The sequence below is a fragment of the Olea europaea genome, chromosome 6 (genome assembly GCF_002742605.1).
Source record: "Olea europaea var. sylvestris chromosome 6, O_europaea_v1, whole genome shotgun sequence".
In the NCBI taxonomy this organism is placed as follows: Eukaryota; Viridiplantae; Streptophyta; class Magnoliopsida; order Lamiales; family Oleaceae; genus Olea; species Olea europaea.
Window position 1 is genome coordinate 510,391 of NC_036242.1, and position 11,337 is coordinate 521,727.

At 34.5% G+C, this 11,337-nt stretch overlaps 1 protein-coding gene across 1 annotated transcript; it reads right to left on the reverse strand.

Moving 5' to 3' along the window:
* Positions 1-3,990: 3,990 nt before the first annotated feature.
* On the reverse strand, positions 3,991-11,337 carry LOC111395396 (uncharacterized protein At4g15970-like). Its single transcript, XM_023021369.1, has 4 exons — positions 11,020-11,337; positions 7,663-8,028; positions 4,761-5,239; positions 3,991-4,569 (listed from the first exon to the last, which is right to left on the reverse strand). The coding sequence occupies exons 1-4, from the start codon at positions 11,221-11,223 to the stop codon at positions 4,503-4,505; spliced, it is 1,116 nt and encodes a 371-aa protein (XP_022877137.1). The 5' UTR covers positions 11,224-11,337; the 3' UTR covers positions 3,991-4,502.

Sequence of the window (11,337 nt, forward strand, 5' to 3'; positions counted from 1 at the left end):
GAACAACTCGGGTCAACATCTATATAGAAAGAGAAGTGTACTTTTTTCTCGTTCTCAAGGCCCGCGCTCGTAGGCCCAAGCAAACTAGGCAATGGCCTAGGGCTCCTAATCCTAAAGGGCCATTAAATGGAAGATAGAATTCTTTTGGATTGTACCAAGTTTTCGTTTAAAATATAAATATACTATTTTAATTAGTTTTTATGCTAGAAAATAAATTACATTTAAGGGCCTCGTAATAACAAGTCTCTTAAGGCCTCAAAATTCTCATGGACCGGCCATGCTTGTTCCTTTGGACCGAATTCTAGTACCCTAAATTGAGTTCTATGATTAAATTTGGTCTTGATGCCCATTCACTCATGCAAGACACCGGTATATACTATTAATACACAATATCTACAGCGATAAAATTTTCCCTAGAATGCTTAATTCCATATATTCACCTACTGGTGAGTACAAACTCATTAATTTGATAAGCTAGCTAGGAAACATGGACTCATAAAAAATTGAAAATAATAGAATTCCACCTTACCATGCTAACGACTATTGAGTAACTCTAAAGAAAGATTTCTTTGGACTAGGTTCCGTCCTCGTGCATACAAAGTTGCTCAAAGAACCGAATTTAATAGCTTCAAGGTGAAGTCATGGCCAACATCTCATCCATCGCAGAGCTGGTAGATTTCACATTCTAAATCAAAGTAAATCTCTGCACCAATGATTTCACAACTTTTAACGAAAGAACGATGCATGACATGAGTCATTACACGATTATGATCGGGTGTGTTATGCTTTGATTACTTTTTAGTTTTTCAAGATCTTTTGGAATTAAATTAGGTTAGTGCTTATCACTTCTGGAAGATAATCTTTTGCCACCACTAGAAGATCGAATTCACAACCATAAAAAACTCTCTCCGAAAATGGCTTATAGCTTTTGGCTCAAGACGGTTGGACCCTCATGGATCGACTCCATCATGGAATACCTGACCCATTTTGCGAGGATGTAATTAAAGTGATTGATATAATATTGTTTCAGTAAATTATATATTTGAGAGTGCAGTCTCACTCCTTTAATGGAGTGAGTGTGCACAAATATTTGTATTAATCATTTGTGAATTAGATTGAATGTAATATAATTATCGAATCTCGAATTATATCACTCTGACTGGATCTCTTTGTTAGCTCTACAAAAAAGTTTTGAATTTAATTGCATTAATTATTAATGAAAGTTTACGGACCACCCATGAAAAAATTGCCAAAAATAGGTTTCGTAAACAAAATAGGACAATGAGGAAAAATCTTAAGACCTAGGAATCGGTCGACTAGGGCATCTAAATAGCTCAGGTCGACACCTACAGAGAGAGAAAAGGGCGTTGTTCTTGCAATCCCGCTACAGTGCTCGAATTTTTTTGACAGAGGGGGTGACCGACTCTCACAATAGTGGGGGCCTCACTTTTTTTTGGACTTTTTTATTCACGCAGACCTACAGCATACAAGAAAATGTCAACCATTCATGCAAAAAAATTCGGACAACGTAGCAAAATTCTTGTTCATGTTCCTTTGGACCAAATTCCAGTCTCCTAAATTTGGACTCTTGATGCTCATTTTTTTTCTTTTGAGGAAATTACGTCTATACAGGTGTTTAAAGATTGGAGTTCAATTATAAAGTTTAAAGTTAACTTATTCAAAAATCAGGTTTTCAATATGTATAACCCAACCTACCCAATTAAAACCCTAGGTTATTTTCTCCCAATTCTTCCCCTCTTCTCTCTATCTCTCCGTCTCTCAATCTTCTCTCGTCTCCAAGGCTGTTGTCGCTAGATCAAACGAAGCTCGTCATAGTGAATGGCATTCTCACTCTTCTCTCTCTCTCTCTCTCTCTCCACATGGCCGTAGTCGCCAGATCACAGCGAAGCTAATCGCTATGAGCACCAAGCGGCGCTCTCCGTGCACGATGACCACGAACAACACAACGTTGTTGCAGCGCTGATCGATGGTGGTGTTCATTTTTTGTTATTGTTTTGATGTTAGTTGTGGGTGATTTTACTTGTTTTCGGTATGGTGGTTGTGGTGGTAAGGTAGTAGTGGTGTTGGTGCCTTGGTGGTTGTTGAGTGGTGGTGTTGCGGCCATTGCAGCAACTTCTTATGTAGCATCGCTATCGAGACTGTGGAAGGGAAAGTCTTGGCTGCTGAGGGCATGATGAGATGGTGATGGTGGCGACTATGGTGGTGGCAGGGGCAGTGGTGGTAGTGTGGGTTCAAATCTGAGTGGTGGTGGTCGTGATACTGGTGAGGTGGTGATATTGGTAGCAGTGGTGTTGTATTATTGTTATTGTTATTGTTATCGTTGGTGGTGGTCGTGACAGTGGCGATGGAGTTGGTGGTACATCTACAAGATAGGACGAAGAGTGTCTGTGACCAACTATTTGGTCGATTTTTGATCAAATATTGGCAGTGAATCGGGATCGAGATTGGGAGTTTGGGTGTACGTGACTAATTATTTAGTTATTTGTGGTTAAGTATTAAAGTGTGACCTTAAATTTCGATAATTTGTGACCAAAAAAAATATGTAACCAATAAATTAAAAAATGTTACCCAATAGATAAATCGTGACAAATATATTTTTTAATTTGTGACCAATTAAATAAATTGTGACCTATAAAATTTTTGATTTGTGTCTTCGAAATAATTTGTGATCAATTAATTTGATAATATGTGACAAATAAATAAGCAGTGACTTGTAATTATGTATATGTGACCAATAATTATATAATTGAGAGTTTTTTTTTTTTTGGCTTAATTAATTATCTCGTACCTGAGTTTTGTATTTTCAAACTATGCACTTGATTTGTGATTTGGTATAAACTAAATTACTTAGTTATAATTTTTTCCCTTTTCTTTTTTTTCACATTTTCCAATGATGTCGCGCTATGTCAGCTTCAGTATAAGTTCTGTTAAATTTGTTTTTTTATAGTCATGGCTTTATCCAGTGAGATTAATTAGAAATATTATAAATTGAATATAATTATTTAGACACCTGGACTTGTAATTTTTTTTTATAAAAAAATTGCAATTCATATTTCCTTCAATCCTATTTTCAACATGTCAAACATGATGATTTTGTAATGTTATTCAACCAAAATAGTTGTTCTTATAAAAAAAAACACCCTTATACGACAAAAGCATATCGTGAACAATATTGGCATCGCTTTTTATTTTTACTTAGAAACAGATTCAATATTCATTACTAACGAGATAAATATTATAAATTCAATGATCAAATATCAACAATTTAAAGTTCAATGAACCATCTGCAAACACGTCGACAAACTAGGTTTTTTTACTCTTTCGATAAATATAAACATTTCAAATATTTAGATATTAAAAAAAATTGACAAAAAATGGTTACATTTTGAAAATTCTCATCGATGATTCTGATTCTTAAGAAACTAGAATCTAGCCATCCAAATTCATCTCTAGTGTGCATGTGTGTGTGTGTGTATATATTTTTTTTTATTTTTTTTCCGATCTTTTAATTTTAATTTCAGGATTTTTTTTATTTTTTTCGGGTTTGATTCTTTTTTTTTCTTTTTTCAAATTTCATGTAATTTCCACTTTAATATTCTTTATCTTTTATATATTAATATTTGAAAAACAATCTACATTGTAAATATATATATTTTTCACTCTTGAATCACTAAATTTATGCCTTCTTACTATATACGCAAAAGGAAAATTCTTCAAATACAAGATTTTTTTCACAAATGTTCCAAAAACTATTTTTGGCAATAGCCGATTACTCCCTACACAAAATCTATGGAAAAATCCTGTACTTGCATGTTTCATCCAGAAAATTCCTTTTGAAAATTTTTCATATAATCCAATATCTGAATCTCAAACTCTACTTCGTCAACCACTACTGTTTCAGCAAGGATTTTCATCTACATTTCTTCTGCCTTTTTGTTTACATTTCAGAAATTTACCAGAACAAAAACACAAAGTAACAATATGATTCCATTATCCACCAATATGATAAATTTAGTTCAGTATTGTTTTGTCCAATCTACCTGCAAAAGCAAAATGTTGGCTTTTACATTTTTTAAAAGGAACACCTGATTGAGTAACTCGTAATACCCTTTGGTGCGAATTTGGTACATAGTATTAAAGACAAGGATTTAACTGTATAATCCTAATAGTTTAAGCTAGCTACTAATTTTCTGACCCAATTCTGTTAGCATGAATGGGGAGAGACTTTCAAGTCCTACTTGGTATCAATTTGCACCCTTCAAAGATGCATTGCATTCACATTATATTTGCATGTAGAATAGTTGTGGTACATAGACTTCAATTTTCCTTCTGTAAGGGCATAGAAAAATATGCATCCAACTTCTTTTTGTGCATATTGACTTGAAGGGTGGCGAGGTAACAGAGTGGAAAGAGAATCAGAAAGAAAAAGAATGCTATATTTTCAAATGATGTATTTATCTACAATGTTCTATTCAAAACCTTCATATACTGTTGTTGAATTGTTCCACGTCATCCTCTGCTAGATTAAAGTGGCGGAGAGAATCAATACTGAAACAGTACACAAAAAGCACAGAATTAAGGATGGTTTTACTTAAAAATAAGAAGAATATTGTATTCAAACATTTTTGAAGAAAATAAGATAATTAGAAGTTAAAAAATGTTTACTTTTTTTAAGCTAAGCCAAAAATGCTTTAAAAGATTTAGAAACCATTTTCATTCAAAAGCAGAAGCTCTGTTACCTGCAGCTTTCAGGAACCCTCCATGATGAATGTGATGATTTCTGACTGGGTGGCAATGACATGAACAATTTCCAATCTTCAAGTAAAATTCTGAGGTCATGAAGTTTGCTCTCCAATCCGAAACAACAGTTTGCATGCATAGTACAAACTCGATTCAAGTCTTTACTGGGTTCACAAAACCCACCAAAGTAAGCAGTATCCAAGAATCTCATTTTCAGCCCAATTTCTCTAATGAAGGAATCATTCTTGATTCTATTGAGAACATCCTGATCGTGTAATCCAGGATATGTCTCTCGTGAAGAGTACCAGAACTTGTAGAACTCTATGGAACGGTTGTTTGACCTTACAAATTTGAATCCTCCATTTGGTGTATTTCTTATATCACTGGAGTCGCCCAAGAAATGATCACATGCTATCTGAAAGTCCGCGTTTGGATGGAAGTGGGGAAACGGATCTCTGAACCACATAATATCAGCATCCTACAATTAGGAAATTAATGCATGAGTGAGCTCACAGTAATACACAAGCGAGACTATGTAAGCACCCTGCAATTACCAAGTGTTGATTGATTCATGGCTATTAATGACTTCATCAGTAAACATACACTAGTAGAATGTCACATTATGCACGAGAAACATGGTAGACGATACACAAGCATAAATCCAATGTAAGACAAAAGTAAGAACATACAAGTAAAATTTTAGGTCTGCAAATAACGAAATCATCCAAAGAGCCCAGTGGCTTTTGTATGAAACCTAAACAATGCTAACAGAAATAACCAGTAGTTCACCACAGGGTATCCTAAAGTACACAAGACATTACTGCCAATGATAAATTTACTTGGCACGAAAAAATTAAACAGGTTACATAAATACAAATACGATCACTCAGCAGCCAGATCACTTCAACTTTTTCTCATCTTAATCATTCTTTCTTTTTGGTTTTGTATTTTATATTATTTACTGAATTATTTAAGAGTGGGGGCGAGGGAGAAACAGTTCGTAGGCTTTATCTTCCGGTCGGTTCATATGGTTTGAAATAATAAATGAATGAAAACACAGTCTTTTCTGTTCCCATTTCTATACTTGCAATATCTTTCAGCTAACTTCTTTCCAGATACTGAAGCAAGCAAACACAAGCACAACCATAAAGTTTGCTATAAGAAGCCATGTGGCCTAAGATTAGCTTCTACTATGCAGGGAGGAATCTAAGTATTTTAGTTTTGATAGCAGTTTCATTAGTCAAACATAGAACATTGAAAATTGTTCAATAAAAACATTTTGGTAATGTATTTTACCTTCTCGCTCCACACAGTTCCTGCAGGTTATATGGGTGACTCTTGTTATGTTGTCATTGAAAAATCTAACAATTACTGATCATGGATAACAGCAAGAGGGGCCGAGGGTCATGAATCCTGTGTTTCCTTTCAAAGCCACAGAAGGAGTAAAAATTTTGTCAATAAAATAATTGTTGGTGATTTATTTGACTTTTGGACTGATACGACGGCCATAGATTTAGCTCATTGAGATCCAAAGTCTTAACTGCTTCTATAATTGTCCCTACAACCAATAATAGAAATAGAATAGCATGTAGTATTTAACAACTTTCTGTGAGTTTGAATCAGACAGTCATAATCAGATATTACCTCTGGAAATTGACTTTGCAGACAATATAGACAGAAATTTTATACTCAATAATCTTCGAAGCTAGATACAGTTTCAGTTCATCACTGTCGTGTCTTAATTCTTCAACCAATTTGAGGAGACATGCCAATAAGTGGAGGTGGTACCAATTGAGGATAAATTAAGGGAATGACACTTTTGGTGGTATGAACTTATCCTATATAGAGATAAATAACTCACTGTAAAAAGAGGTACATAATCCTAGTAGAATGGGTAGATGAGAGAGCAGCAGTGGAAAAGTAAATTGGTGTGACATGGTAGCAAAGGATTTAAATTTTTTCTTTTTTTTCTAGACGAACCAAGAATAAAAATGGAGTCATACAGCCAGCCCATTTTATTGGGTGTAATTATTGTTGTTGACTCTTCAATCACTGTAATCAATAAATTAAGGTTACCCTGTTTGTAACACCGTATTGCTATTAGGCTCAAAACCAAAAGGGCACCCTAATCAGGATTCATAATCTAGAGGGCCACAAAAGACCTGGATCATAAACTTAATAAATTAACGTGTAGGCTAAACGAATGTGATTGCTGATTGGAATTTTAATAAAATCCACAAAATATATCATAACTGGAGTATATAAGACATATATTTGAGGCCTGACTTCTTTCTCTCCTGTTTTGTAATTAGTTCAACACTAATGGGAAATATCACCAGACACCATGAATTGAGTTCAACAACATCCATGATCGTGCAAGGGAAGTACTTCCCATGAGTCTTGTGAATCTTTGGCTCAAAAAAGTCTCTCTAATTTCATATTTTAACAGCATAAGCAAACATGTACTGCTTTGGTCATACAATATTGATGCACAACTCCAAAAGAGGCAGGATGATTAGGAAATAAAATATGCAGAGGTAAAGCAGAATGTTCTTGGAATTCACAAAGCTATATTTCTGAAATTTCTTATTGCACCCTATAATATTGATATCAACTTAAGAAGTTGACCAAAATTGGTTACAGAAATGCACTTATCTTTTCAAAAAAAAAAAAAACTGGGTTACTGAAATGTAGATAGATGCTAGGCTACTTAAAGTTAGGTAAACATAAACACATTCTGACAACCACAAAGTCACTTAAATCAACTTAAATAGGTAAAATGTGATGATTCTTAGGCTTAAAAACATTAATTTTACAATTATTAAAAAATACATCCATTCTCATGCAATGCATGCATGTATTGCTAGAAATAACATTAAGTGGGATGGAGGGAGACTATACCGTGAAAATAAAATTGTATCCCATTTCAAGAACAGACTGTAGGAAATTGATCCTTCTCCACATCATCTTCAAGTAGTCATGTGTCATAAAATAAGCTTCACTTGAGAAGTCGACCCCTTCAGTTACAAGGGCATAACAATGCGTGTGAACAAGCAGACAACGAGAAAATGCTTTTTGATCTAGAGAAATGATCACCAAATGATTTAATAAACTGCGGGTGTGCACTCCAGTTCTGAAACTCTCAAGAAAGAGATCCACTACTGAACCTGGAACAGCCCATGCTTCATTCAATGTTGTCAAGATCACTGTACTATCTTGCATTGAGGCATCCTTCAAAACTCTTTCAAGACTATACTCCTCACTGTCCTGTAGCAGTAATAAATTCAGTACAGAAAGAACCAAATGCAACTGTTCTCTGATCTTCTCTTTATTAAAAAACATATAAATAAACTCATACACGTAAAGAAATAAAAACTAATTGCATCATGCTAAAACTGGCCAAAAACTAAAGACCAATGAGGCAGCATAACAAACAATAGAAGATCTATTATCTGATGCCAGACTAGGCATGCTTTTAACTTGCATCATAAAGGTCTATCAAAAACCATAGCTGAATCAGCACCATTCGATCTATAGCTTCTAACATGGAGGCTCCTTGAAAGAAATCCAAACTTCACCTCGAATAGAAATGGGATGAAGTACTTAAAATTGTGCTTCAATAAAATCTGGAAAGCAAAACACACACACATATATATATATATGAACCCTGCTACACTTACAGGGGTCTATTAACAAACCCTCTGCCAGAATACTCACAGTCGCGAGCCCCCGTGTATTTTTTTTTTTTTTTTTCATGTGGAACCGACCCCTACAATGAGAGGTCGGTAAGTCCCTTGTAAGAAATTGCTCTGTTTCCTATATATATGTATGGGAAAATGATCTCCTAACCACCAATGCTTAACTTATGTTAAGCACCGATAACATGACACATTATTTAATTGGTTAATTATTTAATATATGGGATCTATCATTAATTCATTCACCAATTAAATGATGTGTCATATTACTAATATTTAACATAAGCTAAGCATCGGTGTTTAGGAAATCTACCCTGTATATATCTATAATATATTAAAATATCACATCAAGGAAGAATAATTTTTTGGACGATTTTAAACCCCTTCATAATTCAATTATTTCAATAATACCTTACTTTTTATTTTTCGACATGTAATAAATACTACATAATTATTGTCATTTATGAAATTTGTGTTGTTAATTCTCAATTAATTAACATTCACATTAAACTAGATTCAATGAATTTTCACTTGGCGAATGTTGAATTACATGAATCTAGAGTTGTTATAGATGAATTTATTTATATTCATGTATCCAAAAATTTTAATGGGTGTTTAAATTTATGTATTAACAATTAATTTTATATATCAAATGTAATATAAAAAGATTACTCATTTATAGTATTTCATCATTATAAAAAATTTGAATTATAGAAATTGAGTTTTGAGAGTACAATTTTCATCCTCTTAAATTTCTATGTGAAATTTTATTTTCTTTAATTCGTCCGAGACTCATCAAATCCTCCAACAAATTGATACCAAATATTACTTTTACATCACTTATAAAGTATTTTAAAATAACGTGCAATGCATGTTCAACTTCGACTAGTTTATTCAAATGCAGTAAAAGGATTCTAACCTAAATCTATGGACCCCCCCTCTTTCTCCGTGCCATTTCCATATTCCCAATGCCTTGGGCCCCAAAACTGAACAAATGCAAGCAAAGGGAAACAAGATTGACTTGAGCCAAGTGACTGACTGACCGTGTGAAGTGGGAATGTGGTTCCAATTTTTGGCTTTGAAAGGATCAAAAGAGGCAGTGATCAACACTTTGAAACGAAGAATGAAGCCTTGTAGCTTAACTTCAAGTTACAGAAGGTGGTTGGCATTTTTGTTTTCTCATTGCTTCACTCAAAAAACAAGCTTATTTCTAGATTTTCTTCTTTAAGTTTAGACCACCTCAAGGCAGGGTTCTATTGACGTGAAAAAATGGGACAAACTTATGAGTGGAAGATTAACTTCTAGTATATGAGAAAAAAATGGTGAAACTAACTAGTCTAGAAGATTAGGAGCTAAACAAAATAAGACCCTACTCTAAATCTCGTGTGACATATTCAAGCTGCAAGTTATCATAATGTCAAGTCATAAATTTCGTTGGCTCTTTATCACTGGCCTGGCTGTCCTCTTTGAAATAAACTACAAAATGGAGCGTTGGGGAAATCACATCCTTTATCAAGATATTCATTCACATAACTAAATCCTTCCCTTACATATTGTAATTAGAATGAAGTAAGAATATAAGATGTCTGATCAGCTGTAACTATGGAGTTTCTCAGCCTAGATAAACTGAAAGGCGGATCATCTACGCGGTTCACTGTGCAATCTTCAAGTCCCATGTTGTTAGTGTCCTCATCAATACGTTATTGAACTGTCTCACTTTTCCCCACACCCTTTAATGATATAGAATAACCACGTGCCTGTCTGAAATCACTCCATGCCTCCATAGATTGCTTTGTTGCCCAATTTTAGTTTCCCAGAAGGATGATTTAAAACAGTCCAGGAGTCCTTCCTGCACAAACTTCTCCAACACAAGTTTCAATTGGCAACTCATTTCGACATTGAAAATTCTAAAATGGTCAATTAGCCGAACTTTTACATCTATTTCTGAACTTTTACATCTATTGCTCCCAAGTCACAAAAGTTGAAATTAAAATTATCATCATTTTAGCCACTTCATGTGTTTTTTTTTTCATAAGTCTCAATATTAACCACTTCATGTGTTGTTCTTGTCATATGTCTCGAATCACCATAGATCTATGCACTTTACATCAATATATTTTTCTTTTTTTTTTACTTCGTTTAAGAATACTTATTAAAAAAGATTAAAGAAACGACAGGCCCCGGCATCCCACCTAGCTCGGCAGGGCTGTTTTACACCTCTAGCCACCATGTTTGTCAGCCTAACTGAATATTATACCTTGTTACTTTGGCATGTCATTCATTCATTTGCAAAATTTTCCTGGTGGATTCTATTGGTAAGTGGAATATATTTTAGTAATTGTGGCAAATAAAATTAACAAAATGACATTTCTACATCATTAAATCGACACCACAGGGTATCAGAACTAACTCTTTCTCATGTAAAAGAAACGTGAATAACAAAAAGTACAAAAAGCATTATGTCTTGTTTGATGAATTAAATTGATAATTATCAGTAATCCACGGTTAAGTGCAAAGAGCTTGAACAATAATATTGGTTAAGTAAAATAGGAACACTTACCGAGTCAGAGGAATCGTCGTCAGGAGGAAACAAGGGGACAATGTGAGGATCACGAGGGCCGTAGTCGTGGAAGGGGATTCGGAACTCTGCGGAGTCAGAAGCTATGTAAATGACGTAACAAGGTAAAGCAACCGCGGCGAGGATGACCGCAGCAGTGATCGCTAGGCGGAAGACGGCGGCGTTTGTGGAGAAATTTGTTAGCATTATTGTGATTTTGAATATATTTCAGCGGAAAACGGCAAAGAAGGTGTAGCGGAGATAGTATTCATGATCTCGCCGTTGGCAATGTTTCCGGTAAGAGATTGCGTTCAGTTACAG

What these genes read in the sequence shown, in the direction of transcription:
- LOC111395396 (XM_023021369.1), bottom strand. Translation starts at nt 11,223, where the DNA reads ATGCTAACAAATTTCTCCACAAACGCCGCCGTCTTCCGCCTAGCGATC. An exon ending in ACGACGATTCCTCTGACTCG is followed by an intron (nt 8,029 to 11,019) that starts GTAAGTGTTCCT and finishes TTACTGCTACAG; the next exon opens with GACAGTGAGGAGTATAGTCT. An exon ending in GATACAATTTTATTTTCACG is followed by an intron (nt 5,240 to 7,662) that starts GTATAGTCTCCC and finishes TCCTAATTGTAG; the next exon opens with GATGCTGATATTATGTGGTT.